General features: G+C 39.4%; 1 protein-coding gene across 1 annotated transcript in view; it reads left to right on the plus strand.

Moving 5' to 3' along the window:
• The window catches only part of OCA2 (oculocutaneous albinism II), a 180,867-nt gene that overhangs the window by 71,775 nt on the left and 88,191 nt on the right, over positions 1 to 20,901 (plus strand). The window contains exons 15-17 of the mRNA XM_009331292.1: positions 12,178 to 12,325; positions 13,965 to 14,022; positions 15,425 to 15,533. Coding sequence (XP_009329567.1) covers positions 12,178 to 12,325; positions 13,965 to 14,022; positions 15,425 to 15,533 — 315 coding nt within the window. The remainder of the gene's footprint in view (positions 1 to 12,177; positions 12,326 to 13,964; positions 14,023 to 15,424; positions 15,534 to 20,901) is intronic.

Raw genomic sequence — 20,901 nt, forward strand, 5'->3', positions numbered from 1 at the left:
GGTAAGTCACTGAAAATTGGCATTGTTCACATACAGAAAGGGATGCTCTCCTCTCCTAGCCATAAATGTGCCTTAAATTTGTCAATTTTAAATAATTAATGTTGAGTTTTGTCTTGTGGGAAGGCATCATTACCTAAAGTAAATATCCATAAAAACTTAATAATAAGCCTTGCGAACTTTGTATCATGGGTGAGCGATCTTCCTACTTGTCTGGTCAAAGTTACTACTTTGAAGAGAGGCAAAAAAGCTGAGACATAAACAATATCCACTCCAAAGTTGTCCCCAGTAGACTACTGAAATGCATAATCTGAACAGGTGGGGAGCTGGCTTATGTTCCTATTGCTCCTTCTCTTCTTCGTACCGGTGGATGAAAAACTGGATGTGAGCCGGCAATGTGTGCTTGCAGCCTAGAAAGCCAATTGTACCCCGGGCTGCGTTAAAAGAAGCATGGCCAGCAGGTCGAAGGATGTGACTGTCCCCTTCTAATCTGCTCTGGTGAGACCCCACCTGCAGTACTGCGTCCAGCTCTGAAGCCCTCAGCATAAGAAAGACACGGACCTGTTGGAGCGGGTCCAGAGGAGGGCCATGAAAATGATCAGGGGGATGGAACACCTCTCCTATGAAGAGAGGCTGAGAGGCTTGGGGTTCTTCAGCCTGGAGAAGAGAAGGCTTTGGGGAGACCTTATTGCGGCCTATTAGTACTGAAAGGGGGCTTATAAAAAAGACGGTGGCAAACTTTTTAGCAGGGCCTGTTGCGACAGGACAAGGGGGAATGGCTTTAAACTAAAAGGGGGTAGATTTAGACTAGATGTAAGGAAGAAATTTTTTACTGTGAGGGTGGTGAAACACTGGCACAAGTTGCCCAGAGAGGTGGTGGATGCCCCATCCCTGGGAACATTCCAGGTCAGGTTGGACGGGGCTCTGAGCAACCTGATCTCGTTGAAGATGTCCCTGCCCCTGCTCATTGCAGGGGGGGTTGGATTGGATGTCCTTTAAAGGTCCCTTCCAACCCAAACCATTCTATGATTCTGTATGAAAAAGCTAAATATAGAGCAAGTTCCTACCTGTTCAGTGCAGGGCTCAAGAATGAGAATCCTTTGTGGAAGAGATCCTCTCTGGGAAAGGAATTACCTTTTTGTTGGGGAGGAAAGGAACCCTTGCAACCTCTCAGATAAAACCCTTTGTAATTATGCATCATTATAAAAAATGATTACTTTTCTTTGTTGCCTGGAACTATATTATTAAATCTTTGGTATTCAGCATTTTTTGTAACTTCCCAATTTTCTTCTTTAAAAAGAATTAATTTGCTTTTATTAATTTCTTATTTTCTAATAAAAGTCATAGCTTCATGGACATTTCCACGAATAACTAGAGTTATTATATACTTAAAATATATATTATATACTTAAATTAAGTATAAGTAAATTTAAAAGTGCCAGCTTGCAAGGTGTCTTGAGATAAGCAATATCTAAACAATCAGAAAATATATTCTGCCAACTGTAAGCAATTTTGATCCTGACATAATAGCATTATTTTGTGAATATACATTTTAGAAAATAGAATTGTTATTCTTTTCTTTCATCTATAAACTTTTAAAGTGTATGTTTTGGATTTTTAAGAAATCAAGTATGCATACCAATTTTTTTTATTAATTTGAGTAGTACAATTTATTCACTGACACAATATTTTTGCCAGTGAAACACTGCACACTTTTAAGAGGCTAGGATATTTTCCTCAATTCATCTCTCTGTAATCTTTGTTACTTGCAGCTTAGTATGTTCAGATATAGCAGTCTCCCAATCAGTATACCATGTGTTCTTATAATCAGGTGCTCCTCCATCACTGTGAAGCTAATCAGTAGCTGTTCAATTAGAGCAAATGCTGAAGAGCTACTCTTTCCATTGAAATTTTCTGTGAAAGGGGAAGAGAAAGTGACAAAGACAGTTCCATCAGGAGGTAGCTGTCATGATTTGGATTTGCAGAATATACTCCAAGGTGCTTTCAGGGGTCCTTCCATCTCAGGTTGCAATGATTCTGTGATAACTTCAAATAGCTTGTTTGAAGCAGCTGTTTTAATCAACTAAATACCAGCCTTCCCTCAGCCTGCCCCCAATTAGCAATTAAACAAGATATGTGAGACTTAATTGGTATATTATTCTCCACAGAATTTTTTCACTGTATGCCATGTACTTTAAGCTTTTTTCTGTTGCTTTGGGCTACACAGATTATTGAGAATGGATAAGCACTAATTTTAACAACAGACAATGCTGTTATTCTGATGACACATTGTCAGATTAATTCCAATGCTGTGTGTTACCAGTGTCTTTAAATTGTTGGCTTTCAGACTGAGTTGTAGCACCTGTACAGCAGAAAAGAATGCATGTTCCTTCCCCAGGAGCCACTATCTACCTGCAGTAGCTCGAAGAGGGACATATTACAACAGAAAAAAGAATCTGAAGAACTCAGCCATGAGAGAAAAAAATCGAATTCTTTTTAAGAATGAAGGGATATTTTGAGGACTTTTGAGTGCGGCTTTCAGCGATAAACTTGTGCCTTGTTCTGTGTGATGCAGAAAAGGATGGTAGGATTAGGGTAGTAAGCTAAGAAGGTTTAAAAAATATATCTATACTTTCAAAAAAGAATATGTAAGGAGAAATAATAATATATGAGTGTAAGAGGAATTAAACTTGCTGTTCCCCCCACCCCCTGCCCCAAAACTTGAAACCAAAATTTTTACTTACCTTAAGGGTTAACAATACATTATTTAGTCCCTGGGAAGTGTGACAATACACTGTTACATCTCAGCTATCAAGATGCGGAGATGTGGACCTCAGTGTTTGGGAAGGTCACTATCCCCAGGACAGCGGATGGCATGTGATCTAGTGACAAGTAGTATTATTGCCATTTTTGCCAAAGAGGAAGAGCTTTCTCTTAGTACGACAACTGATTTGGCACCAGCTCCCTATTTCTCCTGTGTTGCTTGCTCCAGTTTCTGCTTGTTTTGCTGGCTGAAAGAGAGACCGACTGTTGAAGCACGAGTGGTGATGCCAGGAGAGAGTGGAACACGTTATTCCCTCTGGTGTAGCTCAGCGTCTGCAGCAGCTGGGAAAATACTGCTATGGTAGTATGATAGTCAGTATGTAAAGCCTCCAACAGAAGGAATTTTCTAATTAATCATAGTCATGTGTAAAATCCTTAATGTGTGAAAAACATGGTGCTGTTTCCCACAACGTGAAATGTGGTAACCAGATGAGTGAGCAAATCTGTTTCTTTCTTCCATGTGGAGCTTTACAGCTGCTTCTCTAAGAGAAGAAATGTGAAAGGAGGAGGGGGGAAAAAAGGTACAAAACTGGCAGTGAAAAGGTAGAAAGTCTAGAAGAGGAAGGAACTAGGGGAGCGATAACTGGGAGTTGTCAGAGCTTATCAGTGCAACCGATACGACTATGCTGGCTGCAGACCCAAGATGTCCAGGCATTGTTCCTGGACTTCGAGTAAGTACTGCTCACATCAGGCCTCATTTTATGTGAAATTGTCCAAAGGATGACACAGCTAAGGTGAAGGTAAAGAGAGGAAACAAGGTAAAACTGAAAAACTAATTTAGCACTTAATGTCTGGTGAGTTTCCCCCTCTGTGTCCCATAGTGACTACAAATGTCTGCCATACTACTTTGTGCTGCACACGATTGACCAAGCACAGGCATCGCCAAATGTAATTGTCGCTGAATGCAAGGTATAGCTCAGTGCTGTCGTTATTATTTTGTCCATTTTAACCCCCTTGCCTGTCACAGCTCTGAGACGCCTGCCTGGGGGAATGATCCCCAGCGCAGGTGGCCTTGGTTAAAGGGTTAACAGCTTTGTTGTTTTCTAAGGGCATGGGATGTCCGGGTGGCCTCTGCATCCTCTAACAGTGGTGCGTGCTCTCACGCCACGCCCTGCAGTGTGATGTACAATCTTTGGGTTTAATGCTGGGGAAGAACTACTGTGATGACTTGCAAGACAACCCCAATGCTGCTTCAGACACTTTGAAACGAACAAAGCCCACATAAAATAATAATAATGTCCAGGGCCACAAGGACACCGCGGGGGCACAGAGGGGACCCAGGGTAAGGTGTTACGTAGCATCAGTACAGCTGTGTGCGCTGCTCGGGGTCAGAGAACAGTCCTTAGCCCTATTTTAGTTAGTAACATATTTGTAACTGTAGGAACCATTTCTTGCTAGGATCAGTGAGAGGTACATCAAGTACCTAGCTGGACTAAGTACATCGATAAATCTCAATCCTGAGGTGCATCTGTACCTATTTAGGTACTTCACTAGCTGCCAGTAAAGCACTATTGGTATTTTAATGCAACTGTTGAAAGTAGCGGGCTGTCCTCACTTGAAAATTGGTTCAGGTGAGAAAACCAGCAGGCAGATTATGCAGAGAATAATGTCCAAAGAAAGGGATATTTCAAGATATTTTCCAGCATTCAACTCCAAGCTCAATCTGGATGGTAGTTTTGCAATATGCATTGCACTCTACTGTCCTCACCTAAAATGCTAAATTCATGGGAATATATGGGAAGCATTCTTAAATGCTGAAGAACAATGTGGAACAGGAAAACATTCCCCCCCCCCCCCTTCTCTGCAATCCAGTTGTATGTATTAACAATGAATAGTTAACATTTTAACTCTCCTACTGTGGATGACAGCATGCTAAACTAAAAGATGCAGCTTTCTTACGAATTCTCTTGGGATCTAAGATCATCTCTTTCTGGTACATATTGTGTCTTTTATTTTAAAGAACTCTAAGACTTTCAGTCTCAAAGGAACTAGGTAGTCTTATGGTCCCTGCAGACTTTGTGTAGACTCCTTTTTGGATAATATATCAGGATCCACAAGAGTCATGGTTTTATGTTTGAAAATGTAAAAAAAAAAAATCTGTCTTTTATTATTTGCACCTTCAATAGCTCTTCTAATGATCAGGTATGAAAATAAGTGTAGTTTTTTACTTTACATAGATTCAAGATTTTTAAACATTTTAGATCATTTTATGTTTAAAATCCTGTTTGTATCTTTTGTACTGCTTTAGAGTTGATAGAGTATTCCCCTTGGAAAGAGGAAAATGTTAATGTGTTTTTTCTTGTTTTCAGATGATAAAAATAGTATTCTGACATTGCAGAATAAGGGAAATAGGACAATCTCGTATTATTTGCTTAGTGCATTGATAATGTAGCCATTACAAGAGCACAGCTGTTATATTACTTTACCTGCCTTATGCAGAAAGAAAGTATAATACAGTGGCATTCTGAATCAACAGAGCAGCACTTCACAATTTTATGATACATTTTTCATGGAAGGAATCAGTACAGAAAAATCATTGATGGGAGGTAAAAGCTTAGGAAGTGATACCTCCTGTTTCTTTTGCAGCACTTGTCCCCCTGGATTTTTGTATGCATACCACAACTGTGCAATGATTATACAGATATACACGGGTTGGCAAGACCTTGCCTTATCATTAGCAGCGTTTTGGTGAAGCTATGACAAAATTTTTCACTTTACTCTGACGGCTCTGGAGGTCATAAGATCTTCCTGATATACAGAGCTTAAGAGAACAATTTAGGTTAATTTAACACATGCTCTGTATCTGTTTGCTGCAAAGAGTTTTCACTGTGGTGATATTTCAAATAAAAGTGTAACCTTGACAGATTTTTAAATTATTCCTGCCATTTTTATTTATCAAAATGAATGGAACTTACTAGTCACCATTTTTACATTTAAACCAGTTGCTAAAAGATATGGTGAGTCTGAAGTGTGCTTCATTATTTTGCTCTTCATTTTGCCCTATTAAAAGCATTAGATGAGGCACTATCTTTTGGATTATGGGAGCTGTCCTCTTGAGGCTGTATCTTTTAATGATTCTTTTTTCTTTAATAGGACTTTAAAGCCTATCTTTAAGCAACCATCTTTAAATGATGTAAAATGTTTTATGATTGGAATGTGCCTATTCACTTTTGAGCAGAGGATAGTGAATTGAACAGAGATTTTTTTAACTGTGAGACTTTAATGGAAAACATTGGCTAAATTGGTTTTCATTGGTAAGTCTGGCAGTCTGACTTAAATTTTTTTCATAGTGAGTAAACAGGAATTATTTTTCTAGATTTCAAACCAGATGAAAATTTTCTGAAACAAACTACACTCAAATTTTAGGTAAACGAATGCTCAAAATACTCGACTCTACTTCCCATGACCCTGTGCCATTCTCAGTGTAACAGAACAGAGTATTGTGATGACATTAGGCAAGTGCTAATGAACACAGATGAAACCTAAATGTACTCAGAATCCTGCTTTTAAAAGATGTGGAACTGCAGTAGAGGAAACTAAGGGGCAAAACCACAAGGACTGAAATAACTTTGTGGCTTTAAGTCTGACTTACCCATATCTCAGAGCCCATATCACCTGAGAGAGATCCCACCCCTCGTTCAGGGACAAACTAACTGAAGAGTAATGTATGACTTTATCAGTCATCCTGAAATGTTATGAGAGATCTAACTCTCTTTAATATCTGCAGATAACTCCTTCTGAGTGTTATGTGACCATCATAGAGGTATTAAATTGACTATTCCCTTATAAAATGCAGGGGTAGGCTTGTAGTGTTGTAGATTCTTTCAGTAGCTAAAATTACAGGGGGAAACCCAAAGCACAGTGAGGAAAAATTCCAGTTACATTTTTAAGGAGAAGGATACTTGCAGTTTTGCAGCTTTCTGAACAGCCTGACTCCTGGGGCTGCTGCAGCCTGCCCCAGCTTGCCCAGAAGAAAACTCCTGGGAGGTGATTTAGGAGTGTGGCACCATCTGAGCTTTGCAGTTTTCTGCCCAGGCTCCAGCTGCTTTGCTGTAGGGGTGAGGATGCCCTGTAAGTCCTATGCTATGGATGTAATCCCATGCTGGGCAACCGAACTGGCATCAGGTGCCTCGGTGACTAAATGGGACCCCAGCTGTTGGACTTTGAATTGAAAAGCTTATATAAATGTTCCATATTGCTTTATGCAGCATTGTGCAGATTTCTTGCATCCCTTTGCAAGTATTTAGCTGAATAAGGCAAAGTGTGTTTTGTTGCAGTTTTGAAGACCCTGCGATGTTCATGCCTCTGCTTATCTTTACCCACGATTGATAAACTGAACTACTCAAAGGAATAAAGACAAGGACATTTCAGGCATTTTTTTCAGAATTACAGCCTTATGCTTGTGTCCTATTGAGGGGCGGTGTCTCTGGGAGAGGCATGAATTGTTGAGCTGGAATATCCCTCAGGGTGAATTCTTTCTACACTTAGGTTTCACATTTCTGACTTAGTTTCTGTGCTTTTAAAATGGAGATGACATTTACTGTCTAATAATGCTTAGAGGATTAATTACTTAATATCAAGGATTTAAAAAATTACTAAAAGTTATAGATTATTATATATATTATAATAATCTATTACTAGATTAAGCTATAATTCATGGTACTTAATTTGTTTTTCAGTTAACATTTAAACAGAAGTATTCTTGTTCTGAGGAGTTAGCTAAGAAAAATAATTGCTTTACTGAAAAAAGTTAAGCTACAATAGCATGTGGAGACACCCCCCCCATTCAGAGGAACATGCTTTGCATGTTGTTAGTCACAGCCCACCAGTGCAAACTTGTGTTGCTTGCAAAAAGGTAGGTGATATATTTAGTGCACTTGCAAATTAAGAATTGCCATTTTATGATAATTCTTATTACCCCATCAAGGTTGGTCATGCTTTTCTGAGTATCTTCAATTAACAAGACTGGCCTTTTCAGATTCTGAGACTGGGAATTAATTACATTCAGTTTTTGAGGATGTCTTCTTGTTATTGGCAGTCGGGTGGGAGGGAATGTGTGATTACTCTAAGTGAAAATCAATCTGACTATTGATTGTCAGATTGCAGAAAGAACATGCATTTTTAAATGAAACAATGTTTTCTAAAATGCAGAAAATATTTTCTAAAATGTCACAGCTCAGGTCAGGAGCTGAAACTCCATTAAATTCAATGGGCCCAGGGCGTCATAGCTGTGGTCTCCATGGTAAAACATGATAAATGACAAAACCAGAACAGATGAGCAGCATAGGGTTTATATGTTTGCTGATCCTTTATTTGATCCTAGAACTAAGCCAAAAATTATTCTTTTCTTGTTGGAAATGGACTTTCGGGGGGCGGGGGGGAGAAAGAAAAAAAGAAAATTTTTGTGAAATAATAATGTGAGATATATTGCTGTGGTGCCTTGTGGGCTTTATGAATCTACCATGTTCACAAAGATTTTAGTATCATAATGGGCTGAATTCCCTGACTGAGCTACAGCTCTCCTGTCTTTTACTCCAGATCACTGCATACTAAGCTTTGCCTTGCTTATATCTCTTCAACTACTGCTGCTACAGTTGCAGTTAAACGTTAATTTATCTGCTCTAATGATAAACTCCATGAAAGGTACATGCCACACACACATACCATTTCAATTATTAGCAATAGACCTACCAATGGTAGGATAAATTGGTTAGTAGGCTGATCCACCATAAAAGTAACCCTGTGAAAACCCTGCAGATTGGGTTTTGCTGGACGAGTGAGTGGAGTGAGCTCACCCTGGTGTAACATGACCATTAGATTCCCTCTCAGGAGGGGACGGGAACTTATGGACATGGGGAAATGGGGTGCGAGACCTTCCTATCCAGGGGCTGCCAAATGCTGCCCTTATGCTGCCTTAGGCATAATTTCAAAGTGATTGATAAGACCCTGCAGGTGCATTAAGCCCTTGTCTGTAATGTGTAACATAGTATGTCATAAAATATCAGATGGTCCCAAACTCTAGGGGTTCCTGCCTAAATGGGTTTGCAGACCTGAAATGGGAGAAGTATAGAAAGGCCCAAAGGTTTTTGACCGGGTTCAGTGTTCTCACTGACCTCAAGGGTCCTGCATTATATTTTCTTCAAAATAAAAACTACTGCTAATACATACGTATCACCTGATGCCGTAATGGGCTATTACAATAAGAGTATGCATGAAAGAGAAATAGGAGAAACTTTCTGTGGGATGACCTAGAAAAACTCTTCACAAATTATGACTGCAACAGGAGTCACAGTATAAAAGATGTATTGACTGTTCTAATTTTCAAAGGACATTTTGCTCTGAAGTAAATCCACAGCAGGTTAAACGTTCACATCCTTGGGATGTTTAGAAAACTAAAGACTGAACGATCAAGCATGCACTTGCTGTACATAAAGGCAAGATAAAAGCCATGTGAACACATGCATATATTTTTTAACATAGACCAGAAAGCACCAGGCTGACATTGCTGAATCTGGAGATTAGCCTCATGGCACTTCAGACGTCGAACAGGAATATGCAATGCAAGTTGTGCTGCTTTCTGCTCTGCGGGTTTGTTTGTGGCACAGATACAGTGATGCTAGCTGCCCCTTTCTGAAGGAGAGAAGATAAAGATTCTTTGTAGGAAAATACCTGCTGGAGATCTGCATCTCGGTTAGATGATGAAAGCTTCAACTTTCCTCCATCAGCAAAACCCTTGGTGAAATTTCACTTGGAAAGGATGGGGGGGAATGCTATGCCAGGATGAACAGACATGATCAAAAAAGGTGTTGCAGCAAAAACAAGCTGTTGGAAAGCAGGATAGCAAACTGGATAATCATGCTTCATGAGCGTTTGCCAGAGAAAAAGACAAAACCACACACTTTCTCTTAGACTGTTGATGAGAGACACTTTCAAAGCTACAGTCCAATTGACTTGAAAATTGCATGAGAGAGCACTACAGAAAGGACCGTTCACCTGCTGAAGGGGGTTCTCCCCCTTCGCCTGCTTCAATTACATACAAAAGTTTTTATCTAGTTCAGGCTAGGGCAGCATGTAGGATCATAGAAATATTTCTTTCACCCCAAAGGTCTCAGGAAATTTTTTCAAAGAAAAAAATTTTGCCTGGGAAGTTGCACAGGAGAGTGTGCAAGAAAGCCACGTTCCAATGTTTCTCCATCTAGTCTTGCTCATCTATATGGGAAGAAACAACTTCTCAGCTCATGATTTCAGACCAGTTTCAAGGTGGATGTTATGACAAGGAAGTTGCCTATTGAAATAGTTTGTTGCCCCATTGACCAGAAACTGTGGAACTGAAGCAGACCCCAAACATGTGGTCACTAGTTTCTTTCAGAAATTACTATTTACAGTGTTTACAAATTCAGAGAGTTAAAATTTAATCTTGCCATCTTATTAAAGAAAAAATACCACCATTTCTGAAGTTTAAAATAAGGGTTTTTTTGCACAGCTCCCACCCACTCTAATCCTCAAAAAGAGTTTTTGGGTTTTTTTTCTATGGGGAACAGAAGATCAGCTGGCCTGAAGGTTTGTCACTTTCTTGTTTATGTTCTGGAAGAGAATGGAAAATCACTGCTGATACACTTGTGTGTATCACAAAAGTTGATGGAAAAGTAAATGATGGCCAGGATAGGGTCTCTGCACAAAGTCATGTGGATCCTTTGATAAGCACGACCTATCCATGTTTTAATATAATTTAGTGTCAGATTATGATCCTGGCAAGAATCACCAAATATATTACAAAGTGATATATTCTGCACCGCTTTGGTATCTGGGGTTCAGGTATGAATCCCTTCTTGGAAGAAAAGCTTTAGCTGAGCACTAGTTGTTTAATAACCTGGGACAGTCATTGGGCTTTAGATAGTGTGAATTCACATTTCTGGCCTTGCACTGTAAAGCTCAGGCAAAGATTACCATTTTGATGGATGTGTGCTCATCTATAGACATGAACCATACAAAATGTGAGTCAATTGCTGGTTTTTGTGTCAACTGTGCAGGCTCTGGACACGGTTACTTTTGCCCTTAGATGTTTGAGTTCTGTCAAGTCTAATTCCCTCTTATGGTCACTCTTTACATGATTCACTCTATTATCATTATAAATACTTTGTCACAAAGGAAGAGGGGGAATTAAACACGTTTAGTACTCTTTTTGATAGTAGATAACATAAACCGCTAGGTATTTGCAGCAGTGAATGTTAATATCACTGCCTACCTCAAAATGTATTTAAATATTTCTTATGTTATTACATAATTTATTTTTTTATAAATAATGTATATCGCTTGTATACATGGTGCAGACTTCCACATCCATTTCTTAGGATAAGAACAAATTGATGATTGAACAGGGATCTTAAGATATAAAGCCTTGAATTCTTGACATGTTATCTTCAATGACATGAAATTTGAGGGGAACAGAAAAGAAGGGTAAGGAAATATCCTGTTGCTTCATCAGGAACCACTTGTGCAGACAGTTTCTGAATGAATATTCTGCTCTTATTTCTTTAGTGATTTCCTGGAAAATCCAAAGCTTTTTTTTTGGCATGCCCAGTGTAGGGTCCTTCCTGAACAGGAACAAACACCTTTTGGTCATTCTCCAAGGCCTTGACAATGCTGGGGAAAAAAAATATCAAAAAGCGTTGGAAATCCTGACAAGATTTTGGAGACTGATTTCAAGTTAATCAGTCTGTCTGAACTTACACAGAATCAGATATCATTCAGGTCTGCATGCAGGTGATGGTAGCTGTGTTTATGGATATTTTCAGTGCCTAAGAATTGAGTCCTCTCAGGAAACCTTTAAAATGTTATTAAATGATATTCCATAAGACAGTGCTAAATTTCAGTTTTGCCTTACATTGATAAAATTGCTTCTATGAACACAGAGTGAGTGGAAACATGTTGTCCATTCTGAGTAGAGTGAAGGAGCATTTGCTGTAATTCCTAACTACAAAGTGACTAGTATCTTGTTAACAGTACAATAATGTATATTGGCAGTTTATTTTCTGATGAAAAATGAATGTGATACGATTTTAGCACTAAAGCTTGTGGAAGGCATTTGCAAGCGTTCGAAGACAGTACTTCTTTTTCTTTGGAAAAGGACTTTGAGATTAATTTACTTAAAATTTTGAAAAGTTTCTATTTATTTTTCATTCCCTTCAGCTCTGCAAAATGAATGGTAAAAGCAGCTTCCTGAGTGGAAAATTGTTGGGAAACCATCCCAATAATTTTAACAGCTTTGAGACCAGGGGATGTTACACATATTTTGTGTGTCTCTGGTTTCATATGCATTATACCTGCTTTAAGATAAGTGATTTTGCTTCTTTGTAGAGCTGAAACATGAGATCTACGTTTGGAGACTGACTGCACAGCGCATTAACCCGGCCAGCAGAGAGGAGACTGCGGTGAAATGCCTCTTGATGCAGAAGGTGCTGACTCTGGAGATGCTCCTGAGGAAGAAGCTGAGGACGTTTCACAGGTAAGTGGGGACCAGCGTGTCCCACCTCCCCTGCTCTGAAACTGGGTGGGGACAAGCTGCAGGCAGAGGCAGTTTGTTGGACTGGCAGGGAGCTCCCGCTCATCGCAGTCTACAGCCAGGAATGATAGTGTGGCTTTGTTAATGTCAGGGGTAATATTTCTGTTTGGTCAATGAGCCAAGGCCTTACCTCTAGTAATTTTAGGCAGAGCTGAAAGTGAAGGCTTTCAGGGATCTTCTCTGGGACAAGATCTATATTCTTAGTTGTCTCTTAATCAGAGGGTGTTGGGGCAGATATGAAGAGCCACCCACAGCCTCAGTAAAACACAAACTGTTTTAGGACAAAACTGATGTGTAAGGTCTGGAAAATATATGTCAATATGACCCAAATTTCAAGGCCTAGAAATTTCAGGTAGTATTTTGTTTAAAAAGATCACAAATACATCATTAGATTTTTCCTTGCAATAGTGGCTTCAGCATAGTAAAATGCTATAATTTTTTTTTACTGAAAAATTCAAGTGTTCTTCAGTGAACTGTTGAGTTTGAAAAATATATCACCAGTGAATTGCTGCATTTTGAAATTATTTCATAATCAAATATTCAGTGTGAACCTGACTGTAGGCATAATTAACTGTTTATGTATAGAAAAGGAGAAGCTTTTATACACTAGGACTAACAAAAATGCTAAACTTACTTTGTTTATGTTCTGGCAAAAACAACTCTTATGCTATGGAATTTGATGACTCAGAATAGCAGTGATAAGTACTCTGAAAGTGAATTGGCTAAACTAAAGTGAAACTGAAATAATTAATTTTTATTAATAAATACGTTAAATAGGCAGTATGGACAAGGACATGTAAATATACGATTTCTTAAACTCACCTAGTAATAAGATGATTTCTGTTTAAATAATTTTTGCTGATATTGTGCACTTTGAATGGAGTGACTCTATTACTACTTAAAGACAAAAAAAGTTGTTAACATCACCTCCTTTTTAAAAGATTGTAGCAGATTATTAGACTTTATGACACTCTAAAGAAGACAGTTCTCAAGTATAAATAAAAATTGTATGTTTAATCTTGAAAATCAGGATTCCTCCAGCACAGTACATTTACAGCAATGTAAAAATTCATTAGCTCCTGAACTGCAAACCCCAAGGCCTTTTGCTGGAGGGCTGACTATGCTGATAACACGATGAAGTTACTTGGATCTTAAAAACTTCATTATAAAATGCAAATGGAAAATATATGTGTTCTGACTTGTTGATGTTAGCACACGAGCCTTGTTTTATCACAGCAGGGCATACACCAACTCCTGAAACTATTAAGGGGACTACATATTGCATATAGCCAGATCCTATACTGGGGTCCGTACTCTGGAAGCTAGCTCCTTCCAAGCCTGTGGCACTCCTCATGGACAGAAGGGTTTGTGTACTAGTGGAGCGTGTTACGAAAGTGGAGTCTTCAGTGAATGCTCATGGGAATTTTGCTGCTGGCCGTAAGAAGGCCACGACTCCTTTGTGGTATGAGTTACTCCGTACGGGGGAAAGGGTGATCTATTTGTGATGAGAGGGATTTATTCCAACACTCTTGGCAGAGCTCTAATTTCATTCCGGAAAAAAAAAGGTGTCGTTTTCTTTCAGGCAAATTTCACAAGAAGATAAAAACTGGGAAACAAATATTCAGGAACTCCAGAAAAAAGTAAGTAGATGGCAGTTTTTCTCAGTATCCATGTAAGCGGACCTATGCCTTTATACAGAGACAGTGCTTTGAATCTAATGTAAATTTAATAACTGTCATGATAGCAGAAAAGCTGGCAGGCAGGCTGGCTGGCTTCTCTGAGTGATGCAGTTACTGAACCACGTTGTGAGTTTTTGTTAGGTCTTATACTTTTGTTCCTTAGAAAAATATCATTTAAAGGATCAATAAATGATTCAGCAGTGTTTTCTTAAATTTTTAATCCATGACCAGAAAGACTCAGAAGGTGTCAATAGGTTGTTTATAACTGTGATGCGTCACGATAGAGTACACTCCTGCTGACGTACCGAATACTGACTCTAATTTACCACACTGTCTGTGACATGCCTGCTTTATTATTCAAGTAGGGATAAACCACTTGGATAAATCCTGTTCTCTTTGCTGTGCACACATTAACACCGCCTAAGTCTTTATGCTGAAGCTGGGTCTGATGAGATGTAAACTCTGTAGTAGGATTAATTTCACCTAAATTTAATTGTCTAAATGTCACATCCTCTCCACCTCACTGGCATCACTAATGAATCCAGGCCTGTGTTTGGGAGCTCAAGTCCTTGACTGGGACATCACTGTCCTACATGTCACATCAAAACAGAACAAAACCAACGGGATTTCTTACTAGGTTTTACACCTTTCCAAGGCATTGCATAAAAGACAACCTTTTTAAAGAACAGAGATTTGCTTAGTAGAGCTTTAAACTTACGTGGAAGAGACTGGAAACAGAGAGGGACTTAGGCTGGGAGAAGGTGATTCCCCTGGGTTGGTGGCGAAAGTGAGATCAGAGCAGAGAAGCAGAGTCACGATGGAAAGCACTGGGTCTGAGGGTGAGAGCATGAGGAGCTCGGCACAGGGATGCAGGAGCTGGGCATGAGGGTATAGAAACTGTGTAGGGGTTATGGGCTTGGCATGTCCATGAGAGTTGTACAGAAGGCACGAAAGACCTGACCTCTAGGGTAGGTTATAGGTTTTCAAGGCACACGTGCAAAAAGGGTGGTTTTGTCCAGTGTCATGAACCCACAGAGTGCCCGGAATGCCCTCTGTAGGAGGAATTGCATTTCAACCCTACTTCTGCTCAAATGAAGCTGTGATGGGGGTAGCTGAAGACAGCTGAATGTACGCAGCAGGTGCTAGCTACTTGTATCTCTTAGATCACATTGGGCCACATATTCACGTTTTTTATAGGTATGCATGAAAGGCTTCAATTTAAATATTTCTGTCTTTTATGCTGAAGAGGAATATACAATTCAAGAACAGAAGTTTGCGCTTCACATGTGCTTTTGTGAACTCTATGCATAATAGATAGCTCCTTCTTTAATACAGTTATGAATGTTTTTCTCCCTGTCTACAGCACAGAATAACAGACAAAATTCTTCTCATCAAATGCCTGACTGTGCTGGGATGTGTTATTCTTATGTTTTTTCTCAACTCGTTTGTTCCAGGCATATACCTAGATCTTGGTAAGTCTCATAGTTTTGTTCTATCTAAGTAAAACACACAACCTCCCCCCCCCCAAACAAACAAACAAACAAACAACCCCCAGTTTTTCTGAGTCTGGATCTTTTCAGAAAGCCCTTTCCCAAATGTTTCTGGCCTTGCAATTCCACCAGGTTAATCAGAACAGTAGTTTCTCAGAACAGGTTTTCAAAATGCAGTCACGTCCCAGTCACCCCAGGAGGAATAACAGAGAGTGCTCGTGACTTCATTTTTCTGACTTCCCAATACTAATGAGCTGGCTAAACATTACAGAATGAGCAAATTTGACCTTGGCATCATTGCACTGTAGGTTTGAGTGAATGACCAAGATGCATTATGGAGATCAGAAAATAATCACTCCATAGAAGAACAAAAAAGTAGTCTGGCATTATTTCTTAAGTATAGATAACTTTGTGTAACTTCCAGTCTCCATTACTTTATCACTAGAATAAATCATTTCCCAAAATAAAATCAGGAAGACACTGTATATGTGTGAAATGAAAGTAGCTGTATGCATACTTTCTATGTATATACCTATATGTGCAGATTTTTATATAGATAGTTGTATATCTATATGAGGACAGGATCTGCATATCCTAAAACCAGAACCAAATTAAAGCTCACATTTGACTGCAGGACAGTCATAAAACCTAACTGTGCATTGCCCTACAAAATGTTAAAAATATTTTTTTGGCTGCTGAGCACTTGAAAGTTATTGAATTTCAGATTTATGTTTTTTTCATGCAATCTGAATTCCCCCACGGTGTACATCCATCCCAGTGGCTGAAAGATGCAACAGTCTTGAAGAGGAATAACTCATAATCAATAAATCATTGATTGAATCATCATATACACAGATACTACATTGAAATTGATTTTTGTTATGCACAATATAGAGCTAGTTATAGCTGTACAATGGTGATCAAGTTGTAAACAAGACCTTCCGTATCTGCTGCTGCCACTTTTGGTGTATTGACTGGCTTAGAAAGGTACCAGTAGCAGAAGGCTGTCCTCTCTGCTGGGACCTAGGGAAACACCAGTGTTGCGTATTGCTGGCACCAGTGGAGGATATGGGCTACTGTATCCGGAGCAACGTGTTTTAATAGGTACAGCTTTGCTGCTAAACACATTTGTTCCAGGGACTGATCCCCAGCCCTCAGGCCTTAGAGGTGCAGGATGGCTTGTGTCCACACTGCTCAGACCTTGTCCCTTCAGAGCAGACTGGCCGTATCTCCACAGCACAGCAATTGGCCTTGTTTCCTTTTGACATTGTATATATGGGTTAATTAATTTTTAGGTTCGCAGCGAGGGCAGTTTTGTAGCCTAGCAGAGCTGTGTTTTAAGATTATGAGGCTGAGGGCATATGTTGCATTGTCTGGTACATGTGATGGAGTTTGAGTGCATGAAGCCACCAGGGATAATGTTGGAGTAACTGTACAGAGCAGAGAGAGCCAAACCTGATCCAGACTCACCCATGCTGCTGTTTGGGTGTGATCCCTGAAATGAATTGTCCTCAGAACTGCACCTTGTTTATTTTTATCTCAGATGAAACAGGCTGGGTCACTGCAAAAGAGTCTGGGAGCGAAGCAACATTTACACAAGGGGAACTCTGGGGGACCAGGACCTTGCTGTGGACTTGGGCTAAGCAGTTATCTAACAGTGTCAATACACCCAGCAAGACCTTGTTGGCAGTCAGTGGAAGTCCTGGTGCCCTGGAGCAGTATGAGGTTAGGAAAGGGGCCACGTCAGCCAGGCTTTCTTCCCTATTTCAGCCAGTGCCACAGCTGCTCTGGCAGCTTCCCCGTTCCAGAGTATTTGCCATGGAAATGGACGATTTCAGCCCATAAAGATTATTGGCTGTTAAGAAGTTAAAAGGTATACTGATGTATTATTATAAGAGCAAAAGTGCTATATTACTAAGGTGTAGGAAGATGCAGAAATTGAAGACATTTGAAGGCATTTGAAGTCATGGTGGCTAAGAACATAAGGAAGGCATTCACACTGGCAATTTAAGAAATCGATTTTCACCCTTACTTTTCTGTCTCAGATAAGTGGGCACTGAACCATGTAGGATTTCTTGAATTAAACCCATCTATAAGTGTTTTTGAAAAGCCACAGACAGTCAGTAAAGACCACATAGCACTGGTTGCATATGCTTCTGGTAAGATACTCCTTCAAAACTGCAAAGCAGTTGGAGTCCATACTAGAAGAAACTTAATAACTGATGATTGTTTTTTGTCCTACTTTATGTCAGTAAAACAAATGAAAACAAATGGCATAGTTGGCAGTACAGGTTTCTATTATTCACTAGCTGATCTTCAGCTGCAACCTTGAAAGTAAATAGGGGCTGTATGTGTTCTGTATAATTTCTCCCTGTTCTGTATTCATGGCAAACCTGTCAGATTAATGAATAAATGTTATTAAAACATTCACATAATTTCTATTAACAATTAATGGAACCTGCAAACTTCCACTGAGATCTCATTGGTGATTCCTGAATTCCACTATCTTGATGATAGCTGTCACTTATTTATCACTACTGAAGTAGTGCTGCTGTGAGTCTCTATGGATTTTAGTCCTCCAGTGCATGGAAAAGAATTTCCTAAAATACAGTACATCTTGTACTCTGATGGTTCGGGTAAATTTGTTTAATATGTTTTTCTCATAAAAATGAAAGTAGGTTGTAGTTCAGTGTTTAATTTTCTAGCAGAATAATGTTTTATACAGAGGCTGAAGTGTTAGAAATCTAATAACTTTTAATTGCATTTGGTAGAGTGAATTAGAAAGATTATAGAATTCTTTATCAGTCCCAGCCTTGATACAATTTTTCCATTATGAACGTGAAGTCATTAATATAATTTGAGGGAACTGACATTTTAATTTAAATAATAAAATTTGCATACTTAGCTGCCTTTTAAAATGCAGAACACTTTCCTATTCTGTTTTCCTGTACCTGTTCATCAATTTATTTAGTCTAATTCTATGCAACATCTATGTTAATCAAAGATTAGTACTGGGACTTTAAATAAACAGATATGGCAAACTTTAAGACTTCTACAGTGCTTTCATTTGGCCCCATGGGATTTTACTTTATTGATAAAGCATCTGAGAAAAGATGACAAAAGATGAAAGTAAAGCCCCTTTGAGGATTGTACCTGGCTCCTATTTTGACTTTAACTTTTAGGCAGGCATGTCTAGAGCTTTGAACTATAATGAGATCCCCCAAAAGAGATGAAAGATTTTAAAAGTAAAATAAAGCAAGATTTTGTTGAAATTTAAACTAGATTTTTTTTTTTTTAATAGAGGATGCTCAAAGTGACTGGGTCAGAAAGAATACACAAAATCAATTTATAACCTACTTCCTTCTGCTTCTGTGGGGCAGGTCCTTCCTTTTTGGTTTGGTTTCAGTCGGTTCAATGAGTTGCTGAGCTGCTGTGAATTCTGTGCAGTTCCTTCTAGTATCCATGAAGAGGGACCCCTCACCTCTGTGGCCCTACTTTTGTCTGCCCCTCTCAGTGGTCTCTGCATGCAGTGCAGGCACCCCACTCCTTGCAGACCCCCTTGCTCTTGCTCCCTTCCACCTCTGGACACCTCTTTCCCAGAGCCAGCCTAAGTAGTTTCTGAGGCAGGGTAAGGTCCTCTCCTCCTTTTAGAGGGTTGCAACAGACTCTGCTGCTCCCATCTTCAAGAAACAAGGTGCAAACCCAAGAGCAAACAAAAGAAAGATTGTCTGTTTCAGAGAAGAGATACTGTCTCTATTTTGGCTGCAGACAGCTGGAAGCTGGGAAGGTATGCCAGGAGAAATGCAATTGTATGTTTGCCTTTTTTGTATATTTATTCCCACATTATTGCCACTGCTTCCCTGTTGGAGACAGGGCTCTTGCATAGGTGAACCTTTGGTATTACTATCTACGGCTGTTCTCATGATCCTTTGATGAATTAATTATTTATGCAAGAGGACAGGGAGAGATTTTTGGACTCACTGAATTCTTCCATAATTTAGGACTGCTATTTGCTCCAGCCCCAGCAGAAGACAGAGTTTCAAATCATAAACCTTGAGGGAACTATCTTGGCTTTTTTTTTGTTCTGCAGAGGGGTTATGTCTTCACACTATTCCCTGAGCCCATTCTGGTGTCTTTGGTGCCATGGATGTCCGTGATCCTTCAGACATCAATGTTAAAGCTAAATACCTTCAGCTGCTCTTATAATAATCTCAGGAGGAGGTCAAGTATCAGTGGAGGTCATCTACAGCTGTGATTCATCTGACCTACTTTAAAGGTCTAATTCATGAAATGATTCACCTTACCCTATGTCACTTCACTTTCTATATGCCAGAAGGCATCTTCTCAAGCTGTACCAAGTTTTAGTCATAGATACTTAAAAACAAAAACCACAACAGTTAGATGGATATTTGGCTTGATAATTGATTATTTGGGGGTTTCACATCTAACTAATATCAACTTTGGTATTATTAAACAAAGCAGTGTTAGCAAAAACCCCAAACTTATGAACTTTTAAAAAGTTTATGATTTTATTCTTTTAACTAACGTGATCACTATGAACTTTCTAGGTAGTAGAACAAGTTCTATAAACCAGCACTCCATGTCACTTCTGTCAGGCAAACATCCTAGGTCTAAATTTTCCCCATTGTCCTTTCTCTAAAGCTAAAATCCCTCAGTATTTACTGACAAAGGTTATCTTGTTTGACGAGCCATAATTTATGTAGTTAAATCTAGTTTCTCTTGGAAAACTCTCTCTTGTTGTCTATATTCACTGTGGTTTAACTTCGGACTGTGGGCTTGGTCTGCAAATTCTGCTGCAGATACTTTAGAGGATCTGAAACTCTCTTTCTGCAATTTATCTTAACTAGTTCTATCTTGAATCATTGAAACATTTTAAAACTGTGACTGAAATAGTGGAAATAGTGGAAAAGTGGAAATTATTGTTTTCATTTAGAATCATAGAATCATAGAATAGTTTGGGTTGGAAGGGACATCTAAAGGTCATCTAGTCCAACACCCCTGCTGTGGGCAGGGACATCTTCAACTAGATCAGGTTGCTCAGAGCCCCGTCCAACCTGACCTGGAATATTTCCAGGGATGGGGCATCCACCACCTCTCTGGGCAACCTGTGCCAGTGTTTCACTACCCTCAGCGTAAAAAATTTCTTCCTTATATCTAGTCTAAATCTACCCCCCTTTAGTTTAAAGCCATTCCCCCTTGTCCTGTCGCAACAGGCCCTGCTAAAGAGTTTGCCACCATCTTTTTTATAAGCCCCCTTTCAGTACTGATAGGCTGCAATAAGGTCTCCCCAAAGCCTTCTCTTCTCGAGGCTGAACAACCCCAACTCTCT

This window comes from Pygoscelis adeliae, unplaced genomic scaffold, assembly GCF_000699105.1.
Source record: "Pygoscelis adeliae isolate BGI_AS28 unplaced genomic scaffold, ASM69910v1 Scaffold149, whole genome shotgun sequence".
In the NCBI taxonomy this organism is placed as follows: Eukaryota; Metazoa; Chordata; class Aves; order Sphenisciformes; family Spheniscidae; genus Pygoscelis; species Pygoscelis adeliae.